The 25,068-nt window shown below is 47.0% G+C and overlaps 1 protein-coding gene across 1 annotated transcript in view; it reads left to right on the top strand.

Annotated features, from left to right (window-relative positions):
- The first annotated feature begins 2,287 nt into the window (after nucleotides 1-2,287).
- Nucleotides 2,288-25,068, top strand: part of ACBD6 (acyl-CoA binding domain containing 6) — a 96,769-nt gene continuing 73,988 nt past the window's right edge. The window contains exons 1-3 of the mRNA XM_083157176.1: nucleotides 2,288-2,738; nucleotides 5,580-5,644; nucleotides 23,931-24,027. Coding sequence (XP_083013302.1) covers nucleotides 2,535-2,738; nucleotides 5,580-5,644; nucleotides 23,931-24,027 — 366 coding nt within the window. The 5' untranslated portion in view covers nucleotides 2,288-2,534. The remainder of the gene's footprint in view (nucleotides 2,739-5,579; nucleotides 5,645-23,930; nucleotides 24,028-25,068) is intronic.

Here is a 25,068-nt window from a genome sequence, read left to right as displayed (position 1 = left end):
GAAATCCTACTCACCCAGGTCCTCCATGGAAGTCCTTCAGTCTTCATCCGATGTAGTCCAGGTTTTCTTTCAGGTTCTTCAAGCTGCCGGCGACTCCGGCAAGCTCCCCGCTGCGGACTGTCAGTGGCGCAGAGATCCTTCCTCATCTGCGCCTCTACTCAGAATGAATTCTGGCCAATCAAGAGCCGACTTTCTTGGCTCCTGATTGCCCACTAGACGGCCTTCTATTGGCCACCTAGCGGCCAATCAGGAGCCGAGAAAGTCTGACTGATCCATGCAGGCTTAAAGCAAATACGACAGGAAAATGTTTGCCATATGTTTTTCCACTTTCCAGAGACAGGCTTGTCCTCTGAATATAAAGTAACAACGCTGAACTTTTGGTTGTTTTTGAGATTACCAATGGCAACAGATGCAAGATATTTCTTTTACAAGTATTCTGAAGTTTAGGCAATTGGCTGTTATTATTTACAAAAAGAACACAGTCAATGGGATAATCCCTCAGTAATCTTATAATTCACAATCAAGCAGCTCTTATAGTACACCACCTCAATTTATTAAGAATTGTATATACAGCAATGTTCAGTTTTTGGATATAACAATCAAGATCATTTGTTGCACAAAGAATAGAAATTTCTTGCTGAATGATGTGGAGTCGTATAAAGTTAAATGTTTACAATAAATAGTTACTTTTTGTGTCTTTTACTAGATGTTGCAAAACATTGTAACAGTGTAGTGATTGTGAAGAGAGTACTTTCTTCTCCCTTTTTTCCAGTACTGTATTTACTCTCAGGGGAGCACCTCCACCAGCTATTGTGTTTACACCTCCACCAGCTATTGTGTTTATATCGAATAAACAGCACCCAATTGTCAATATTGTGGAACCATACATCTGTTATACCTATTTCTGTCTCTAATTATGTAAGTTACCTGTGCACCGGTACCCTCCCAGAACCCCCCTCCCCCACAAAATAAAAATAAAAAAAATGCTGGTTAATATATCTGCCCCTAAGTTTCTTATTGTGTACTTTAGAAAAAATATATTAAAGTGCTGTAACTAAAATGTGTTTATATGTCATCCTTACGTTCAGTTATGTGAACGACCAGATTTGCTTCTGTTTGTACACAAAAATTATGATTGGAAGCCACAAGCACTGGTTTTGCCTATTACATTGACCATAAATAAAGCACAGAGTTTGGGATCCACTGATATAGCTAGAAATGTCTGCCAACAATGGTGGAGGACCACATCGATGGTGCAGTGTGCTCCCCTGGGTTTTTTTCTTTTGTACATAATGCCTGGACACAGTTACCCCACTGTGGGTCATTCTTGCTGTCATATTGTATACATGGGCCAGGTATCGCTTCACCGCATGCGCAGTAGGGAAGGCCATCGACCATCGATGAATTATATTAATTAATGGTTTATGGTTGATGTATAATAGTTTTTCCATCGACCAGGGGAGAACCAGACGGTTCATTGATGGCACGGCATAACCAAAAAAATTTTTTCCCCCCAAAGGTGCAGTGACACGGAGCATAGCTCTGCCCCTGACAACTGTGAAGCAAAGCATCCATGTTCTGATTGGCTCATGGGCCAGTCAGTCAAAGAAAATAGATGACCACTCACAGTCAAAAACATTGATGGTCATCCATTAGATAGTATGCTGCCATCAATGAGTTTGTACTATCACTATTGATTGCAACCATTGATGGTGACCACTGACCACAACAATGACCATCCCTTGTACGCAGTGTCTCTGGAGTAGGGATGGCCATCAACCATCATTGATTCAGAATCTCATTGATGGTTTCTGACCGATGTAGAATAGTTGTGCTATCAATGGTGGAGAACCAGATGGTTCCCCACCATCGATAGCAAAGCATAACTGAATAGTTTTTTTTCCCCTTACCCAAGAAGCTGAGAGACACAGAGCATACGTCCGTAAAGTGCCGCCACCATGTTCTGATTGGCCCATGATCCAGTCTGTCAAATAAAAGGGATGGCAATTGCTAGCTAAAACGATCGATGGTCATATATCATATAACCATCGATGATCATTTACTATCGATGTTAACCATCGATGGCAATAGCGTCGATGGCCAGCCCTCTCTGGAGAGCCGGTCGGTTGGACAGAGGATGACGCATGCGCAATGTCTTTGCTGGAAGCCGGTAGGAGATGGTGACGCATGCGTAGTATCTGCTGGAAGCCCATTGGAGTGATGGAAGCGCATGCGCAAAGTCTCTGGAGAGGTGGTTGGGGGGATCGCGGCACATGCGCTGTGTTTTCCTATAGGCAGATGAAGAGATGGCGGCGCATGTGCGGTGTCTCTGCTGGAAGCCTGTTGGAGAGATGGCGGCGCATGCGCACTGCTCATTGACTGTTTAGGCATCAGGACGTCATCTACCAGCATCTGAAGTACTGTTGTGTGTGTGAGGATAAATCACCCCGCTCTCACACAGCGGCGGCGACCGCCTGTCAGATTCCCGGGTCTCGGTGCTGAGTATGCCGAGCGTGTCTCCGTGATTCTAAGGCATGGCGACCCCTGGGGTGCTGGAGGAGTCCAGCTCAGGAGAGGCCTGCTCGGGGGGCTGCGGAGACCTCGGGGACTTCCTGCTGGAGGACCGGGCTGAGGAGCAGCTATGCTGTCACTTTGAGCAGGCGGCTCAGCACGCCCAGAAACTGGCCCATGTGGCGAGCACCGAGCAGCTTCTTTACCTGTACGCCAGGTACAAGCAGGTAATTAGCCTGGGGGTCCGGCCTGCCCCTCTAACCCCCTCTCCTTACTAATCACCGGCCCTGCGTGGGGAACAACCTGCTACTGGTGCCCCATGCATGCTGAAAAGGGGTGTAGAGCTTAGCTGCTGTGGAACTACAAGTCACAGATTGGCATTTGTTAAATCATTGCTGCATGAGATATTGCCTACATTTACCAGTAATAGGAAAAGTCTTCTGTAATGGGATATCGTCACAGGTCGACACCTGAAATAGGTTGAGTCAAAAGGTTGACATGTGCCATGTTAACTATGTCCTAATTCAGGACAACTTTTTTGGGTTGCGAAACTCATGTTGACCTTTTGACTGTCAACCTTGCCATTATTGACCTTCCAACCCTGTGGACCTTCAGTGGTCGACCCAATGACCTATACCCTCTGTAATACAGGGGCAGACTTCTTAAACCCAGTAAAGTTGATAATCTGGCTGGTATTTAATCACCCTCCAATCAGCTCCGAACTGTCAAGTTACAGGCTGGATGTAAAAAATTACAGTTAAGAGCTGATTAGCCAGTGATAAAGTACCAGCCACATTTTCACTTCTCCGGGCTTAATAAATTTGCAGCACAGTTACATATGTCTGTGGGACACCGTTACTGGAAGGACATACTACTGTGAATAAGCCCTGTTACGTGAGGTTTGAATATGGGTGTGAATCATTAGGTCACTATAATGTTGGTCGACATGGGTTAGGTTGACAGGGTCAGGTCAACAGGCAAAAAGTCGACATGGGGTTTTTCACAATTTTTTTGTCCTGAATGTCAACACAGTCGACATGGACACTGAAACTTAGCAGCGTGTCCCCTCGCATACACTACGCTCGCACACTATTTTATTTTCCCACCACGCCCTAGTGAATGAAATACCCCCTGTCGGATCAAAAAACTGTAAAAATAAATTAAAAAAAAACACACGGTCGACCTTTCTGATTGTTGACCAACAAGTTGGTGACCCAATGACCCACTGGCACAGGGGAATCCTGGAAACACACTTGGATAGAATGGAGATTGGCATTGTATTGTGGGGCTATAATACCATTGTGCCACCCGGTTTGCCCTGCTTCTTGTCCACTGTGCTGCTTCTCACAGAAGCATATATACTAACGACCTCTTGGCTCCTAGCTGTCATTTTTCTAACATTGCCGGTAAAGGTGGCCATACACCTGAAGGCTCAATACTCCTGCACTTCCGTTTCACCGACTGGATACCCCAATCAGCAGCCAGTGAAGATCGGCAATCTGTCGGGGGGATCAGGGATATTAGGCTTGTTAAAAAGTAAAGATCCTGCGATCGCCAGTACACCGCTAGTGTATGGGCACTGTTATATGGTAGAGGACCAGGGGCGATGAAAAGTTGTCACCACATCCATAGGAATATGTAAAAAAAATGTTAACAATGTGTTAAGTTGGGCCTTAAGAGTCTGAGGGTGTTTATACACAAAAACAGGGAGAAGGGTCTCCAGAGGGGTACCCGTACTCACGCTCAGAAACGAGGATGGTGCTCATAAAGGTTTCTTTAGCATCTATAAGGGATTTCACCACAAGTGAATCCTTCGGATGTGGTGACAACTTTTCATCGCCCCTGGTCCTCTTCTCTACAAACTGTACCAATACGGGGTTGAGTGGTGACCCCTCTTTTCGGAATTGGCAGAAGAAAAGCAACTGCGCCTTGGGACTGATACATTTGTTTGTTTTTGCACTGTTAAATGGTAGATAGGAGCTGATTGAACACTGAACAATCCACAGGGTGATGTCACGGGGACCTCTGCTGAACATGCAGCCACTGACAATATCATCAGATTTGACTGCATATTCAGACAATGGGGGTTATTGTTAATGATCCGTGGGAGTGGGTACACATGGAACGATAATGCCTGATGATATCGGTAATGCAAATTGTATAGTGTGTATCCATTGTTATTTTCCTCTCTATACTATCAGCTGCCACATACAATGTATACTCCCATACTATACTAGTTTAGTCAAAGTGTATTTCTAGGTGAAGACCGATAATAGTAGATGTGTCTCATTCCCAACCTATATCTAAGGGTCAACATTGAAGGTTCCTGTTCTAATAGTAGTGCTTGTCCAAAAATAGACACCCATAATGACTATTTTTAGATTTAGTCTGAACATATATTTGTAAGTAATAGTCCTCTGAAAAGCCAGTATAAAGCATTGACACAAAGGTCTACACCAGGCATGTCCAAACTATGGCCCGCCAGCTGTTGTGAAACTACAAGTCCCATCATGCCTTGCCACAGTTTTGCTAATAGGGAATGCTAAAACTATGGCAAGGCATGCTGGGTTGTGTAGTTTCGCAACAGCTGGCGCGCAACAGTTTGGACATGCCTGGTCTACAACATCTGTTTCCAAGAAGTTCTAGGGCTCACACATCGGGAAGCTTTAGGACAATTCCACATTCTTCCAATGCCTTGCCATGTTGGAAATCCTCGATTTCGCTGGTTCTGACCCGATAAAACGATTAGAATTTATTAGTTGGGCAGTTTTAACATGCAATGTTTTACTGATTCCCGTACGGATCATCGATATCCACGGTTTGGGCGTTTTTGATCAGCATTGGCAGAACAGGGAAAGAGGTCATTTACCTGCATAGTGTCACAAGGACAGTTGACCCATTTCCTCATGGTTTGGTAGATGTACTGGTGATGTACAGCTGCACAGGCAAAGGGACTGCTACTGGGAAGTTTTTGTAGCCTGTGAGCATATTAGCAGCTAACAGCTTATTTTCATCAGTTCCATTATTGTATGCTGTTCACCAGCTAAATGTACGTTATTTCTTGACAGGTGAAGGTTGGAAAATGCACCACTTCCAAACCAGGGTTCTTTGATTATGAAGGCAAACAAAAATGGTAAGATGAAAGACCTCATCAGTGCATGCTGCCCGGTGAAGAATGATTTATGCCTGCATCACATATAGTTGCTAGAAAAACAGGGCTGTAGAAGGCAAAACCTCTGACTCCTCCCTGTTATTGCTGTCTGTCTCCGATGTCTTCATAGATGGCAAATGTATATTTTTAGCCCCCATACACTCTAGTATTGGCAGTGCTGCTGGTGAATCGATATTAAACACCCTGAACTATATTGTTAAATGGTGACATAACCAGTACCTGCCTAACATGCTGGTCGTTGGCTATCTAGCCCAAGAAGACCTGCATGCTCAGCAGACTGGGGTGGGGGTTGTTAATGATGTGCCAGAGCGAGTTTCGTTAATGCTACTGAGCATACACACTAGACTTTTTTTTTTTTTCTTTTTTATTATTATTATTTTTTTTAAATATTGCTGAGAAGGGCCATTCTGAGTGATCTCTTAGGGGGGTATTCAATCCCGGGTCCCGACTGTCGGGACCCTGGCCCATTTTCCTGCCACTCGCCAGTTTAGCAGCAGGCGGATTAAGTGCCCCGCCTGCTGATCGGCGAAAAGGGGATGTGTCTTTGAAAACGGCCGTGATCTTGACAATCCATGGCCGTTTTCGGCAAAACAAGTCCGACGTATTCGGTATGAAATCCCGAATGGGACAAAATCCCGACATTTAAAATCCCGACAGGGTCAAAATCCCGACATATAGAATGTACAGGTGAAACAGTCTACATGACTTTCGGTCGACAGGTGCGAGGTCGACGTGTTTTTTCACAGTTTTTTGAGCCGAGTGTCGACACAATCGACATGGACATAGTTGCAAGTGAACCGCAGCCCCTCGCTTCGCTCGCAATGCTTCGAGCACGGTGCCTCGCTGCGCTTGGCACACTATTTTATTCTCCCACCACGCCGTAGTGGATGGTAGGGCATGAATACCGCCTGTCGGCACATGTCGGTGAAAAAACCCATTTCGACCTCTCACCTGTCGACCAAAAGTCATGTAGACTGTTTCACCTGTACATTCTATATGTCGGGATTTTGACCGTCGGGATTTGCATCCCAGTCCGACTGCTTTTAATTTCTCATCTAGTGCGTATGGGGCTTTTAAAGCATTCTACCTAGACTACAATTTTTAAAACTTAGTGTAAGTAAATGTGCGCAATACATGATTTCATTAAGGTCCCGATACTGGTTTAGAACATAAGAAAGTAGAAGAATCCATGTAATGACAATGTGATTGGTTACTTACATCATCAGTGTAATGTGCGAATGCTGCATGTGGTAACTGGGAATTATTGCAGCAGTGGTTGGCGGCATCATTTACTATATTACCATACTTTTCTTTAACTTAAATTGTCCTTTATTAGACCATTTAGTTCTTCCAAAACAAATATAGATGGGCGTTTTCTGCAGGAAAGTACAGAATATCACATTATGGTCATTTAAATAAATTCACTATATGATGTCACGGCCATGTATGTCCAGTAACGAATGCACAGGGCTGCTAATCTACACCCCTACTGAAGGGCATTTGCAGAGATGAAGTGACCCTCCACTTACCTGTACTGATGGGAACCTTGGCTGGTTGTGCCTGTGTGGCTGCTCTCCCCTCTATTATACCTTACAGTGGCATGCATTTTGTAAAGGGACTGATGTGTAAGAGAGTAAGAGGTGGTGCCAACTTGCCAAATACATCGCCAGAAAGAAGCCTGTGTTACTGTGAGCTTGAAACAGGCAGGGGTCAACTGCACGGACATCATCAAACTTCTCATGGACCCATGGACCCCTTATAGATATGTCAGTGCTGTGTCATCATTACTCCCCCTTCAATATTGTTGGTTTTTTATGAGTGTCTCTTGGCTTACGCTGACATAGATCAGTCTGGTCACAGGGCAATCTTCACAGTGCTGCTTTTTTTTTTATGATTTTAACAAAACTTTATTGCTTTCGAAACAGAGAACAACAATGAAACTTTTTGTATAATATATATAAAACAAGGTTTTTGTTCTGAAACTTGAGTCTGCCCAGCCCTGCATGAAACCTGATTTTCATGTTTTCCACAGGATCATTTATTTGCATGCATATGGGATACTTAAAATGGACTTTGATCCGTTTTCAATTGATCTTAAACCACGTTTACTTGGAAACATGCTTTTCGATTACAGTTGGCTTTATGTATTTTAAATCTAAATTGGTAAAGATGTGTCCTCCTGAAGGTGCCCATACATGTTGCGATAAACAGCGTACAATGCGACAGGTTATCGGGCGGATCGCATCGATGCAATGCTATGTGCAGCACATACTTTTTGTACTAAGCGATGCCCGCGGGAGCGCACATCGCAACGCACGCAGATAACACGCTGCATTGTATGCTGTTTATAGCAACGTGTATGGGCACCTTTAGTGCTACTATAGTGTACTGGGTATTGGGATTAATATGGTTTATTCACAAAGGGGTCAATTCAATTCCAAGCGGTGTCAGTAGCGACATGAAAGAGGTTCTGGTGCTTTTCACTTGTCCACATCGCAGCTCAGGGAATGCTAGTTCTCTCTCCTTTAAACCTGGTGTTTTAGTCCCGAGAACCAGCAGCTTTCTCCTACTTTAGTTTGTGTTGCGCTAAAGGCAGAAAACAGCATCACAGCACTGATTTAGGGCCTGATTCTGGTTTACTCGCAAAAGCAAATTTTCTCTATTGGACAAAACCATGTGCACTACAGGGGGGCAGATGTAACATGTGCAGAGAGAGTGAGATTTGGGTGGTGTCCGTACTCAAACTGATATCTGTATTGCAGTGTAAAAATAAAGTAGCCAGTATTTACCCTGCACAGAAACAAAATAACACCCAAATCTAACTCTCTCTGCACATGTTACATCTGCCCCCCTGCAGTGCACATGGTTTTGTCCATTAGAGAGAGCATTTGCTTTTGAGAGTGAACCAGAATCAGGCCCTTAGAGGTCTGCAGGCACCTGATAATGGTAAAAGAAAAAAAGATTCTTAGGGGGGTATTTAATCCAGGATCACGGGTGTCGCTCCCGACAGCCGTGATCCTGGCCTGTTAGCATTTTGATCGACAGCCGAACGACTGGTGAGATTCAATGTCCCGCCTGCCGATCATCGAAAGGGCGCGAAAACTGCCGTGGATTGTCGATCTGCGTCTGGGATCGCGACAATCAGGCAGACCGGGTCCGACAGCTTCTAAAGTCAGGCCCCTTCTGCCATGATCTCGCTTCAATGCTGTTGCTAAAGACCGCATTGAATAGGGAGCCGCCGCTATTTCCCCCGTCGGGAATAGCAGAGGTACATTGAATACCCCCCTAAATAATGTAATTTTGACCATAAGCGAATAGTTAACAACTTTAATTAAAGTCACCATAATATTAGAATAATAATGATGGTTTGCCTAGAGCAGTGGTGTCAAACTCATGGCCCTCCATCTGTTGTGGTACTACACATCCCAGCATGCCCTGCCACATATTTTATATAATGGATTGCTAAAACAGGGCATGCTGGGATGTGTAGTTCCACAACAGATGTTTGACACTACTGGTCTAGAGAAACAACATAAAACATCATCTATACACAGAAAATAGTAAAAAAAAATATTCTAAAATGAAGATGTACTAGAGAATTTCCAGGAATGTTCCTTCCAATGTACTGTCCCTAAAGGATCCCCGCAGCCAATTACAGAGAGCTGAATAGCCCCCTTAAACTGTACTGGGATGATCAATGATCTTGTTAACCTCCATAAATTGCACATTCCACAAATCACAATGTAACTGTTGGCAAAAAAACAACCCTTTTGCCTGTTATTTACTCTGTATCTGTAGAGGATGGATACCTGAGAGTATCTGTAGAAGATGGTTACTTGAGAGTATCTGTAGAGGATGGGTACTTGTGTGTAGATGGTGAAGATTTGTATCTAATTTACTCCCAGTCACAATTATTTCTTAGGGGTAACACCAGATGGCCCTGTTAACACAGCGGTACTCTTTACCTAGCACGGCACCCACGATTTTGATCGTGGGCATCGCAGGTAAAAAAATCGCGGGCATTGAATGCACTAAAAATCAGGTGCGACGCGATGCCCACGATTTCCCATAGGGAACAATGTTAAATTTCTCAATTGACCCGATTTTACTGTTCAATGCCTCAATTGACCCGATTTTTCCATAGGAAACAATGTTAAATGGCCCACAGAGGCCAAATAGCCACCCTGAAGTGTGAAATGGCCCCCACAATTGTTAACGCCACCCCACGATCAACGTGAACCCGAAGCGTGGCGAGCGCAGCGGTACGCGTCCTACGACCTTTTCATACCCCCACTATCCACGTCGGCGTGGAGTTGAGAACAGAATAGTGTGGCGAGCGCAGCGAGCCACCGAGCCCGAAGCGTGGCGAGCGGACGCGGATACCTTCACAGGTAAACGCGTCCCTTCGCGGGCTTTACAGGTATCCGCGTCCCCTCGCGGGGCTCGCTGCACTCGCCACCCTATTCTATTCTCAACTCCATGCCGACGTGGATAGTGGGGATATGAAAAGGTCGCTGCGCTCGCCACGCTTTGGGTTCACGTTGATCGTGGGGTGGCGTTAACAATTGTGGGGGCCATTTCACACTTTAGGGTGCCTATTTGGCCTCTGTGGGCCATTTAACATTGTTTCCTATGGAAAAATCGGGTCAATTGAGGCATTGAACAGAAAAATCGGGTCAATTGAGACATTTAACATTGTTCCCTATGGGGCATCGCGTCGGTTGCGTCGCACCCGATTTTTTTTTTTAGTGCATTCAATGCCCGCGATGGGCGCCATGCTAGGTAAAGAGTACCAACACAGCATTCTGTATCGGTTTCAGTTGACTCAACAACTCCAGAAAAAAACAGTAGTGCTTTCCTTTGTAACATATATAATAGGTGATTACGCTGTGTCTAAAGCTGAGTACACAATAGATGATCTTTTCTACTGTTTACCTTCTGTCGCTGACCAGGCACACTCTGTAGTCAGCGACATCTTCCATTGTTGGCGAGTGCCATGCTGCCGAATGCAGCTTGGGCCTCAGATGCTGCCCACGTTGCAGGTGGGTGTGCACCTGCTGGTGCTGGGCCCCGTCACTGCCAATGTTGGGATGGGTACACATGGTAACGTAGCATTGTAGTGCCATCTGATCCCCCGTGAGCCACGCGGGTCCTTCACATACGATGCTTTCACATGTGATGTATTGCATGCGACCCCTGTTCCCTGCCGCAGGGAGGGGGGGTCAGAGTAGGAGGTCGGACCTGCATGCAGATGGCACATCAAAGGCATCTGGTTTTGGCCAATTTCTCATCCTGATCCATCAAAAACAGGTGAAATCTGCCCAAATTGCTGTAGTGTATGGGGGCCTAAAGAGTGGGAACAGATAAAATAACGGCTGCATAATCATTTGACATTAGATGTAAGGGAAATGTGGGTGTCCACATAGAGTGTCCAGGATGCTGAAATACTGATGGTACACCACTATTGGTCACACCACTGGCATTTGCATCTGCCCTACAGATGGAGCGCCTCACAACCAGAATGCCCCCACTGGCGATCACTGGCAGAGAGGCGCGCAAGCGCTTTACACGCACGAGCGTCCCAGTTTCTGCTTCAGGGAGACATGGGGGGGGGGGTGCGGGTAGGCAGGGGGGACCGACGCGGAGCACTGTCTGAAAGGGAGCGCACAAGCACATCCCCTTCCGGTGGCTGGCGATCTGCTCACCAGACCCCCGCTGAATGACATTGGCTCCATCTGTATATTCAGTGCAGATTTCCAACTGTCGCATGATGTCACGTATGTATTGAAAATGTGCTGGGCGGTGATTGGGAGGTTTCTATACTGATGATGGCAATGGAATGTCTTATGTGTGAATTATAGGAGTTTTGTATGAAGTAATGGCTCTGCAAGAGTCCCTATGATGCTTTCTCACTTGGCGGTGCTCCGCTGTCCCTAGTCAGCCACTGGTTCTCCTCACGTGTCTAGATCAGGGTTGGGATCATTGGTCGACATGCGTTAAGGTCGACATGACTGAAGATCAATATGGGTTAGGTCAAGACAAGCATTAGGTCGGCATGGTTGCTCACATTTTCTTTGTCCTGAATTTTGTCACAGTTGACATGGACACTGAAACGTAGCACTGCGTCCCCTTGCATGGCTTGCTGCATTCGCCAAGCTTCGGGCACAGTGCTTCACTACGATCGGCACAGGATTTTATTCTCCCACCCTGCCCTGTTGGATGATAGGGCGTGAAATACCATATGTAGGCTAATTTTTATTTATTTTTTTTTTTAACTCCATGTCGACCTAATGCTTGTGTCGACCTAATGCTTGTAGACCTAGAGACCGTATCCCCTAGTATAGCGGATCACCACTGATGTGACCTTCACTGTACGTTAATGGGATTGTGATTTTACGTAATTGTTTCAACAGAGTCTGTTTAGCAGAGGATACATCTCAGATGGGGGGGGGGGGGTGTATATTAGAGCCCAGGCTTTCCAGCGATATGTACACGTGATCGGCATTATATAGATCCCGGTAACCAGTAGTTTAAACAGTCACCCAATATCACAGATCTAGTGGTGACATTCGACATAATATTGTGGAATATGGAGATAATATCTCATATTATACTGTGCGTGTTTGATATAATCCAGACATCACTCACATCATTTGTTTTCATGTATCTGTCTGTTGTCATATATGTGTTGTAAGTGTTTGTTATTCTTCATTATCGAAAAATTAAAAGTTATGTTTTAAATAAGACATAAACAAAACTAAACAAGTTGTGCCCCCAAAACCAGAGAGTACTTTCTCTTTCTTGTTTTGCATTGTTCCATTTTACTCTCAGGGGAGCAGTCTATTCTTAGTTGTATTTCAGCAGATTATCATTCTATCAATACCGATATAAATATAACCTGATGGACAATAAGTGAAGTGCGCAGTTTACGTACTATGTCCGTAAACTAATACCTTTTACTCCTAGCTACGTGCGAACAAAGCTAGACTGATACCTATAATTTGGTATCCCTTCGCAGTACTTAGTACCCAAACTGTGTACACCTTTTAAGGACAGTGTCCGTATTACACCTTTGTCGCTATATGCGAATAAGAGTCAAGGCAAGGGATTAACTCAAAGTAAGGAGATAGTCTCCAAATAATGTATTTAGGGGGTTATTCTGGTTCACTCCTTCAGGCAAATTCCTTCTCAAGTGGACAAACCCATGTGCACTGAAGGTGGGGTAGATGTTACTTGTGCAGAAATAATTAAATTTGGGTGGGGTTTTACTTTAAAGTGAGATCTATATTGCAGTGTAAAAATAAAGCAGTCAGTATTTTCCCTGCACAGAAACAAAAAAACTCACCAAAATCTAATTCTCTCTGCACCTGTTACATCTGCCCCACCTGCAGTGCACATGTTTTTGTGCATTTGAGAAGGAATTTGCCAGAAGGAGTGGACCAGAATAATCCCCTTAGTCCCTAGCAGACAGCAGTGGGGTACAGAAAGAAGAACACAGTATAACAAACGATAACAGTTGAATTAACAATACTAAATATGCTTTACACTACTAGTGGAAAAGAAACCGATACATAATATAATCAGCCATAACTACATACAGGAATACAAATGTTACCGTCATATCAATAGCGCAGCGCGGTCCGGTCAAGCTCACTAGGTTCAAATAGAACTTAGTCCGGTCAGGATGGAGGGGGGGAAAAAGCAGTGATGAAGTGACCGAGCCAGCCAGGGATCGCTACTTTTATAGTGTCCACACAAAGAGAGGTCAAAGGTAGTTTTCATTGGTCCAAGAGTTCAAATGTCAGGTCCTCGTGGATTGGAGCAAAGGGGATGTGCTCCTGTGTCCTTTGTTAGCTGGCATCGTCATAGGGGGGTCGTAAATCAACCACAAGAACTGGGTACAACCTGATCCTTTGTCTTCCTCAGTTCACATGGAAAAATTACATAGATTATGGATTTTGTCCGTAATTATCAGACATTAGGACTTGCGAACTTTTCGCTACGACCGAAGTGCTGTGCATAAGACACGGAACATAAAGATACTAAACATGTACAGAGACAATCATGTATTATTGTTTAAACTATGTGCTGTGAACTAAACCTTCATTTAACTATATTTTATTTTGTGTAAGTGTGGGATATGAATTTATGTGTATTAGTATGGCTGCGCTCTAGGCTCGCTTCGCTACACAGAACTTGGGTATTATACTTTATTTGCGCAACTCTGCGAACCAAAATGGCGGCCATACCAATCTAAAATGTCGTGTATGTAATTCGACTTAAACAATTCGTATTGTGGATATATATTTTGTGTTCATACAAAATTGCATATATTAAAGTGTCATTAGCTTGTGCATCGGTACCCGCCGCCCACCTCCCCACCCCTTTGTTCAGACAATTTTATATAGGTCACATCTGAAAAAGGCATTCATATTGTTCCTGTATATAAAACTGCACACAATAAAATATTGCAAATAAAATAAAAAATAAAAAGTGGCGCCTCACACAGTGAAAGGCAATAAAGGGTCCAATCCGTTCCTATGTATGCCTCAGGTAGTATAGTCAATGGAAAATGTAATTACCATCCACCTTAATGGGCCAGGGGATCCATGAATCTCCCAAGGATCCATGAATCTCCCAAAGGTTTTAAAAGCGGAGCATAAACTGCTTGGGATGTCATCCAAAGTGAGGGAGTTTTGGTCCACAACTGGAGTTAGGCAGGGTGGCGGAATGTCCAAAGTTCAAGTGGATGCAGATGAGACGGTGAAACGTGTCAGAGGTAGCTGCCCACACTTTTATTGGACCTAGCCGAACCAGCCTCAGATGCCATTGCCTTGCTCCATCTGCATCAACTTGAACTTTGGACATTCCGCCACCCTGCCTAACTCCAGTTGTGGACCAAAACTCCCTCACTTTGGATGACATCCCAGCACTTTATGCTCCACTTTTAAAAACTTTGGGAGATTCATGGATCCTTGGGAGATTCATGGATCCCCTAGCGGCCTAGCCCATTAAGGTGGATGGTAATTACATTTTCCATTGACTATACTACCTAAAGCATGCATAGGAACGGATGGTCCCTTTATTGCCTTTCACTGTGTGAGGCGCCACTTTTTTTATTTTTCATTTTATTTGCAATATTTTATTGTGTGCACTTTTATATACCAGGAACGATACGAATACCTTTTTCGAATGTGACATATATAATGCCCCTTTCAGACCGCACTTTAAAAACGGTATATTGCCGTTTTTTTACCGTTTTAAAACGGTAATGTGTGCGGTCTGAAAGGTGCAGGACCACTTAACCGGTTAGAAAAAAACGTTTTTTCTAACCGGTTAAAATGCAGGGTCCTACCCGTTTCAGAACCGGTATTTTAGGCTCAAAATCGGTTCTGAAACGGTATTTAGGACCCAGCCAATGAGCTGGGTCCTAAATTCAGCACAGCGCTCATTAAGTATTCACAGCACTGGAGCCCCACCCCCGCGCGTGTCGACACCCCCCGCGCGCGTGTCGACACCCCCCGCGCGCGTGTCGACGCCCCCCCCGCGTGTCGGCGCCCCCCCGTGTCGACTTACCCCGTGCCGGTATCTCCGTTGTGGTTCCCGGCACTGCAGCTCAGTATGCTCGGAAAGCACTTATGAAAAAAGTGTCTTTCAGAAAATGGCTGCCCCCATACGAAAACAGGGTTTCCTATGGGGCAGCCATTTTCTGGAAGACACTTTTTTCATAAGTGCTTTCCGAGCATACTGAGCTGCAGTGCCGAGATCCACAACGGAGGTACCGGCACGGGGTAAGTCGACACGGGGGGGGCGCCGACACGCGGGGGTGGGTGGGGTGGGGGCGTCGACATGCGCGGGGGGCGTCGACATGCGCGGGGGGCATCGACATGCGCGGGGGGCATCGACATGCTCTCGGTCAACACGCGCGAGGGGGGGGGAGCTGCACGGAGGGGAGGGCTGAAGGCTGCACTGGCTTTGACCCTGTATTTGGAAAGTTTCCAAAAACGGGTCTGCCAGTGTCAAAAAATCGGCACTTAAACGGTAATATACCGTTTAAGTGCTGCGGTGTGAAAGGGGTTTTATCTGGCAGACCCGTTTTTGGAAACGTTTCCAAATACAGGGTCAAAGCCAGTTATGCGGTCTGAAAGCAGCATTATTGGATTTTATTGTAAAATCAATCCAATCTTCCATTTTTAATTTCATTGACCAATTTTCAAATAAGTTAAGGAATTTCCTTTTCCCTGATTTAAAGAGACAGTGCTGCTATCGCTACCATTTCTTCTGTGCATCCATTTCAGGTCTAACCAACCTGACCCCAGCAGCTGCTAAGCGAAACACCCCAGGTCAAGCGCCACCTTTTTCCAAGGGGAATACTCATTTTTGTCAGCTCTGGCTTTCCAATATACCCCTGTTTAGACTATCATTGTCTCTGCTGCCTGCCTCATTTTTCTCCTACCACAGTGTTCTGATCCTACACACTGCCAGATGTTCCCAATTCTAACCTCTCTTTTTGTGGGGCCGATTCAGACCCATTCGTACGGCTTCAAATTTGCCCTTGTTTTCGATGGTGAGGGGGTCTGCATCTGTGCATATATTTGCATGTGCAGAGACCCTCCCTGAGAACTCCTTTGGCGACTATCGCTGCTGCACAGGGCGGGCAGCTGACATCACATGACATTAGAGCCCGCCCCCTTTTCAGCCATCTCAGTCTGGGGCACACTTTCCTCTGTATTCTCTGTTTATATACGTAAGGTTTTGTACTTTATATATCCAAATTGTTGTATGTTCCTCTTTAAGGTACAGTGCGACAGAACAATTCTGGGGCTATATACATGAATGAGAGCACTTCTAATCCTGGTAATACGCTGAATGAATTCAGAATAGAATTAGTTGAATTCAAACAGTTTTTTACAATATTTTGGTTTAACTGAATCCGGTTATCTTGAATTAATTATTTCATAGCTGATAAGATTTTTTTATGTCAGTCAAGATATTTGGTTCACATTTTATATTAAAGATTCTATTTAACCTAGTCTTTTGTAAACCCAATTCAGTATTTCAAGAAATTATAACATTTAGTTTTTGAACAACCCTAGGATAAATGATGCCTAGTACCAGTTCACATTGTTACTCAGATTGTGTGTTGCTCATTCAATATAAAAGCCCATTACAGGACCTAGACAAGAAAAAACAAACCAATTCCCCCAGCACTCCATAATTAATTTACCAGAAAAAGACTTGCCAGGGAATTCATTTAGCCACAGTAATTTACAGCGGGCTGATTGATCCCCGGGGAGTGTTCAGTTAGTCCCAAATACAGCCTGCTGCAGTTAAATGGGGATTTCGTTTTAGGTCTGAGCAAATCTGAAAAAAAAATAATCTGTGACATTGCCTGTTATCACATCAGTCATGTTGTGCCGGCATCCTTTAGCTATGCCTGTGAGCAGTGTGCTTAGCAGAAGCCTGCAAAGTGCAGTGTTTTTATCCCTGACCCACTGGCCATAATCTTTACATTTACACACAGGAAAGCACTGCACAGATCACACTGACCTGTGCATGCTTCTCCAAACACGCTCCTTACTAGAGTCCTTAAGTCTATTTGAAAAGTGTAATTTGGTCCGAATGTGCTCAGTGTTTATAAACACACTTTCTCTGACATGCAGCAGGGACCACTGTAATCACATCGGGTATTAGAGCTGGGAATGCTGGGAGCTAGGCACTTCTTAATATTAATTAGGGGATACTGGCTCCTCCCCTCTAAGACCCACAATCCCCCAGTGAGAAAATTGTGCCAGGGAGTTAGGTCACAATTTTTCTGCTCCTGCACTTTTTTCAAGCTTTTTGCTAGATATATTTTTTTACAAGTACTTTTTACTTGGTAGTAGTTGTGAATCCCTTCCCCACCTATTGAAAGGTGTGGGTCCGGGTATTCAGCGCCCCTGGAGATCCAGGTCGTCAGTCAGGACCTCGCTAAAGGTGCCTGCCTGCACGAGTTCCGTGCTCCTGCCGCCCCTCCAGCAAAGGGGACGCCAGTCACGACGTGGAAGCCTCCGGTGGTGAGTAGGCGCTGAGCGCTCTTTCCACACGCCGTCCCCTGCTCCCCGTCTGCCGCGCTGTGCGCGGTTCCCTGCAGCGCTGTGAGGCGCCGCCATCTTGACGGCGCGTCCTCGTGTACAGGTCTCACGCGGCAGATCTAAGTGCCGGTGCCGTTACACGGAGGAGCACTACCAAGCGGGTGGCTCTGGGCGCTGTCAGGTCTGCACACGCTGGCTAGGTAAAAGGGAGAGGGGACACGCTTGAGGCGGGCATGGCGCGGCCATTACGCAGATACACAGTAAGGCTGACTCTTTCCTGTTCACAGGTGACTGCAGCTTAGAAGGCTCTGAAAGAGGTTTATCACTGACACAGCGTGTTGCGCTGTATTGGTCTTGGTGTAACAGGGCTCATTCTCCTCCAGGTCTCACGGAACCCTGAGGTTTTTGGCTTGTGAGAGGTGTATCTGTACTCAGTGTGTGTGTGTAAGATTCTGTATCGCACGCTGTATTGGACCGGGCGAGCAGGGATCATGACGGGCAAGTCCAAAGCCTCTCAGAAGGTTTTCGCTTGTACTGTTTGCACAGCAACGTTTTCTCAATACACAGCTGAGGGTAATGCCACTGTTTGTCAGTCATGTTCAGGTGCTGAATCTGCATCACTGGCGGGGTCTCAGGCGCCCCAGTGGGCCTCAACCTTAGTGGGAACTATGTCAAAACTCACTTCTGAGTTGGCGCTGGCTCGCAGAGCTGAGCCTTCATGGGCTACAGCCCTAGCAAGGTCTGTGGAGGGGTTAGCTAGCTCCATGAACAGACCAGAGAGGCCTTCCAAATCCAGCAATAAGCGACCTTATCAGGCTATTATTGTGGAGGATGATTTAGAGGAGGAACAGGATCCATTTCACGAAATGGAGGATGGTGAATGGGAAGAGGTTCAGGATGTCATTCCTGAGGGAGAACCTACTCCTTTAGGGATAGAGGCTCTTATTATGGCGGTAAAGGAGGTTCTTCGTTTACCGGAGGATCCCAGACCAGAGCCGCAGGAATTTGATCTGTTTGGTGGGGTTCAGAAAGCATCAGTAGTCTTTCCCTGCCCAAATCAGGATCAGCTTGTGGCAGCATGGAGGAACCCGGACAAACGGTTCCAGATTCCCAGACGTTTTATTTCTCTGTATCCCTTTGAGCCAGCCGCCCTAAGCAAGTGGGAGACTCCGCCTCCGGTGGACACCTCAGTTTCCCGGCTGTCCAAGAAGACGACACTGCCAGTCCCGGGGGCTTCGGCCTTGAAGGATCCCTCTGATAGAAAGATGGAGGCTACTCTCAAGGCCATTTATGTAGCAGCAGGGACTCAGCTCAGACCGGCAATAGTTTCGGCCTGGGTAAATAGGGCAAATGTCAAATGGGCGGAGTTAATCATCGAGGGATTGGAGGCAGGTATGCCTATGGATGAGATACGCTGCTTAGCAGAACACATTAGGGAGTCTGCTATGTTTTTAGGAGAGGCGGCTAAGGATGTATCCTTGATCTCTTCTAGAATCTCAGCAAGCGCCATTTCTGCGCGGCGAGCCCTCTGGCTTCGCTCTTGGCAGGCGGACGCGGAATCTAAGAGGGCTGTGGAGGGTCTTCCCTTTTCTGGGGACATCCTCTTCGGCCCTGAATTAGATAAATGGATCTCACAAGCGACGGGGGGGGAAGTCGGCTTTCCTACCGTCTGCAGCTCCTCCCCCTCCTAGACGACAGTTCGCAGGTCCGTCTTTTCAGTCCTTTCGGACTCAGCGCCCCTTCCGGGGCAGAGGTAGAGGCTTCCAGTCATCCAGAGGTTCCAGAGCCAGAGCCCGTCCTCAGGCTGCTCCAAGAGTCCAGGAACCTAAGCCCCAGCAGAAGCCGGTGGCATGACGGTTTACCAGCTTCCGTCAGCAGTTTACCGGTAGGTGCCCGTCTGTTGGCCTTCGGAACCCAATGGTTCTCCCTTTCGGAGGATCCTTGGGTTCGCAGGGTAGTTTCAGAGGGGTACCGTATTCAGTTCGAGGCCACTCCTCCGGTACGGCTCTTCACAACGGCTCTACCAACATCTCAGGAAAAGAGAACGAGCCTGCTAGAGGCCATTCGGATCTTGCTGGAGGCTCAGGTAATCATGCCAGTCCCAGCAGCTCAGAGGAACACAGGGTACTACTCAACCCTCTTTGTAGTTCCCAAGCCGGATGGGTCAGTCAGGCCCATTCTCAACCTAAAGCCTTTGAATCTGTTAGTCTCATATCAACCATTCAAGATATCCTTGGATATCAAGGATGCTTACCTACACATCCCGATTTGGATCTCTCACCAGGCCTTTCTCCGTTTTGCCATAGGTCGGGATCATTTTCAGTTCAGGGCTCTGCCCTTCGGATTATCGTCAGCTCCCAGAGTATTCACAAAGACTCTATCAGTAGCCATTGCATACCTCAGATGTCAGGGGGTGACAATCATCCCCTATTTGGACGATCTCCTAATCAAGGCTCCAACGAGGGAGCTACTGGAGAGGTATGCAAGGTTAACTACTCAGACGCTCACCAGCCTGGGGTGGATAATGAATTTCAAGAAATCCTCTCTAGTCCCATCCAGGAGGATCTTGTTCCTAGGTCTTTGGCTAGACACAGAGGCTCTGAGGGTCTTCCTGCCGGAAGACAAGGTCCAGGCGATTTTGCTCCTAGTTCAGAGGATCTTACTTCCACAGAAGATCAGCCTCCATCTGTGCACGCAACTTCTGGGGAAGATGGTGGCAGCCTTCCCAGCTCTGACGTGGGGACGTTTCCACTCAAGACCGTTTCAGTGGGATCTTCTCAGAAAGGGTGCGAGCTCGCACCTGAATCTTCACAGAAGGATCCACTTGTCGGCCGAGGCGAGACATTCACTACTGTTGTGGCGACACAGAAAGAACTTGATAGAGGGTCGTCGGTTTGCAGTCCAGGACTGGATTGTCTTTACGACGGACGCAAGCCTCCGCGGCTGGGGTGCCGTAGTGCTTCACCTCTGTCTCCAGGGCAGGTGGGACCTGCAGGAGAGTCGCTTGTCCATCAATGTGTTGGAGATCAGAGCCATATACAATGCTCTGCTGGAGGTTTAGGAGTTTCTTCAGGGTCAACACATAAAGATAAGGTCGGACAATGCCACGGCAGTCGCCTATGTGAACAGGCAGGGTGGCACGAGAAGCAGCATGGCCATGAAGGAAGTAAGGAAGATTCTTCAGTGGGCGGAACGGTCAGGAGTAATTCTGCTGGCGGTATTCCTTTCAGGCCGGGAAAATCTAGAGGCCGATTTCCTCAGCAGGGAGGACCTACACCCAGGCGAGTGGTCTCTCAACCCCGGGGTGTTTCGGGAGCTCACCGACAGGTGGGGAGTTCCCGAGGTGAACCTGATGGCGTCTCAGAAGAACCACCAGCTACCAGCATACGTGGCACGTACAAGAGACCCTCAGGCCATAGCGGCAGACGCTCTGTCAGCTCCGTGGGAGTTCAGTTTCGTCTACCTGTTCCCTCCACTTCCACTTCTGGGCCAGGTACTGAAGAGACTCAAGAGGGAACCAGTGCAGGCTATTCTCATAGCGCCCTGGTGGCCTCGCAGAACGTGGTTCTCAGACATCCAGAGGTTACTGGCAGACGAGCCAGTTCGATTGCCCCTCAGACCGGATCTGCTCCTTCAAGGACCCTTCTTTCATCAGAATCTGCCACAGCTACATTTGACGGCGTGGCTGTTGAGACCGAGGTCTTGCGGGAGAGGGGAATTCCAAGAGCGGTAATCCCAACGATGTTAAGGGCCCGAAAGCCGGCCTCAGCAACGCATTATCACAGAATATGGCGCTCATATGCGGGCTGGTGCGAGTCCAAGGGCTGGCCATTCCGAGTCTTCAAGTTGTCCCGCCTTCTATTGTTCTTACAGAGAGGGTTGGACGGGGGTCTGAGACTGGGTTCTCTTAAGGTCCAGGTCTCAGCCTTGTCTGTCCTTTTTCAGAAGAGATTAGCCCTCATGCCTGAGGTACAGACATTTTTTCAGGGGGTTCTTCAAGTCCAGCCTCCCTTCGTACCTCCCACAGCTCCTTGGGATCTGGATTTGGTACTAGCCTTCTTGAGGTCTGAGACCTTTGAGCCACTGAACAGAGTGGAACTGAAGTTCTTGTGCTGGAAAACAGTAGTTTTGCTAGCCCTTGCCTCAGCTCGCCGGGTTTCGGAGCTGAGTGCTCTGTCCTGTAAGCCTCCTTATTTAATTTTCCACGAGGACAGAGCAGAACTGCGTACTCAGGCCGGGTTCCTTCCGAAGGTGGTATCTTCATACCACATTAACCAGCCTATTGTGGTTCCGGCCTTCCAGGGAGATTCTCCGGAACAATCCTCTTTGGATGTGGTCAGGGCTCTTCGGATTTACGTCAAAAGAACCAGGTCTATATGCAAATCAGATTCCTTATTTGTACTCTATGACGCTTTCCGCAGGGGGTGGCCTGCGTCAAAACAGACAATTGCACGATGGATCAAGTGGACGATCCGTAGTGCTTATCTTCATACGGGACAGGTGCCTCCTGTCTCCTTGACGGCGCACTCTACCAGATCAGTGAGTACGTCGTGGGCCGCTGAGAGAGGGGCTTCTATCTCTCAGCTTTGCAGAGCGGCCACTTGGTCGTCTCAGAACACGTTTGTAAGATTTTACCAGTTCGATACCTTTGCAGCTTCGGCTTCAACTTTTGGTCGTCTGGTTCTACAGAATCCTCAGCACTCTCCCTCCCGGGGCTTGGTCTTTGGAACCTCCCCGATGTGATTCCAGTGGTCCCTGCTGCATGTCAGAGAAAAGAGGATTTTGGTACTTACCAGTAAATCCTTTTCTCTGAGATCAGCAGGGACCACTGGACACCCGCCCGGCTGTTGGATTCTGCCTGTTGTGGTTGCTGTTGCGGCCCGGTCCGGTACCCGCGTGTTGTATGTATGGTTATGTTGTTTATGGTTTTCTGTAACCCTTTCCTCTGGTGGGCCAATTTCCTCACTGGGGGATTGTGGGTCTTAGAGGGGAGGAGCCAGTATCCCCTAATTAATATTAAGAAGTGCCTAGCTCCCAGCATTCCCAGCTCTAATACCCGATGTGATTCCAGTGGTCCCTGCTGATCTCAGAGAAATGGATTTACCGGTAAGTACCAAAATCCTCTTTTTTCTTTGCTGTATAATTTGGTACTTGTGTAGTTTCACGGCGGCAGTTACGTAGTCAGCATAGTATCCCTGTCAGAATTAGCGTAGTGTTCCCGCGGCCAGCATAGTCGGCTTGTGTCTGCGACTGTGTACGTTCACGCCTAACCGGAGCTTACACAGTTAGCGTAGTTAGCACTTATTACGTTGTTTGGTAACCATTGACAATTTTTCACCTGCCTGACATGATGGGTGTAATGTGTTCCTGAAACACCCCCACTATCCACATCAGCCCGAAGCGTGGGACGACGTACGCGTACTCCCGACCGGTTCGGAACCCCACTATCCACGTTGGCGTGGAGTTGGTTTTACAAAGTGTGGCGAGTGGAGGCGTAAAACGAGCCCGACGCGTGACGAGCGCAGCGTATTACGACATGTATTCCGCGTCCCCTCGCATTTTGAAATGGAGGCATTTGACAGTATGTAATATGGAGCACTGGTGAATGCATCCTTTATTGTGCATGAGACGCACTTGTGCACTGCACCCGCCTTTGTGCAAGAGACGCACACGCTTCCGAACCCTTAATCCTGGCCCTCTCCCTGAATCAGACACGGCAGGGTTGCCGTACCCTGCCGCACGGATTACTGAGGCGCAAAATCGTATGAGACGCTCATGAGTCTCAGGGAAATGGAGCGCCTCTCTGCCGGCGCCTGCATGATCCCCTACACCGGCATCCACCAGCGCAGGGGATCTGGTGGTTACCGACGCTGTTTGAGAGGCGCTCACTAGGCTTGGCGGGGACAGAGCTGCAGCTCACGGGGACAGTATAGTGTCTGACTGGGACACTACGCTGACTACGCAGGGCTGCCACTAGGACACTCTGCTAACTAAACTAGGCTGCCGTTGGGCTACGCTGACAGCGTAACGTAGCCTGCCACCATGAAACTACACAAGTACTTATTATTATTATTATTATTATCATTATTATTTGGGAGGGGGGTTCTGTTTTAAAATGGAAATTCAATGCATTCATGATATTTTCTAAATGGTGTTTTACTTTATTTCTGCAGGGAGGCCTGGAAGTCTCTGGGTGATTACAGCCGCCAGCAGGCAATGCAAGATTATGTTGATACTGTGAAAAAACTTGACCCAGACTGGAGCCCAAAGGTACAGTATCGTATAAAGTTTTAAATACTGTTCCATGTATACACAAGTCAGAAACAAGGAATTTGGTACTTACCGATAATTCCCTTTCTCCAAGGCAGCAGGGGACACTGCAGTACTGACGTATGAGATAGAGTGGGTGCGTAGGAGGAGTCGGCACTTAAGTGAAATTTTGTCTGTGGCTGGCTCCTCCCCCCTCTATCTCCCTCCAGACCCCAGTCTTAAAAAACGTGACAGAGAGAGGAAGGGGACAGGCAAAGCGGAACCACAGACTGGAAAACAAAGAATAATGAGTAACACCTCAACCAACAGTCATGCATTCTTCAAACCAACCAACAGATAAATAATACAATCTGCAAAAATACAGAATTAGCAGAACCCCCAAACAATCATGGCAGGAGCGGGACTGCTAAACGGAACCAAAGCGCTGGGAGGGCGTGCAGTGTCCCCTGCTGCCTCGGAGAAAGGGAATTATCGGTAAGTACCAAATTCCTTGTTTCTCCTACCGCAGCAGGGGACACTGCAGTACTGACGTATGAGATGATACCAAAGCCACTACACCCGGGAGGGTGAGCGCTGAGGATCCTGTAAGACAGCTCTGCCAAAGGAAGATTCTTCCCTGGCAAACCTATCAAACTTGTAAAACTTAGCGAAGGTGTTGGAGCCTACCCACGTGGCAGCTCTACAAACCTGAGTCAATGACACTCCCCTGGCAGCCGCCCAGGAAGTACTGACCGATCTAGTAGAATGGGCAGAGACATTTGGAGGAACCTGAACGTGGGCTTTTGCATACGCTTCCTTAATAGTAAGGCACAACCACCTGGCCAGAGTCTGCTTTGATGCTGGCCATCCCTTCCTTTCTGCCCCAAACAAAACAAACAAAGATTCTGTCTTCCGAAAAGAAGCAGTCCTATCCACATAGATGCGTAATGCTCTTACGACATCCAAATTCCCTGAAGACCCAGACAGGGCCGGAACCACGATCGGTTGGTTCATGTGGAAGGAAGAGACCACCTTGGGAAGAAATTTAGGATGAGTCCTTAG

The sequence above is a fragment of the Crinia signifera genome, chromosome 8 (assembly GCF_055691185.1).
Source record: "Crinia signifera chromosome 8, ASM5569118v1, whole genome shotgun sequence".
In the NCBI taxonomy this organism is placed as follows: domain Eukaryota; kingdom Metazoa; phylum Chordata; class Amphibia; order Anura; family Myobatrachidae; genus Crinia; species Crinia signifera.
The sequence above is the reverse complement of the archived record's forward strand: the minus strand, read 5'-3'. Positions and strand labels throughout refer to the sequence as shown.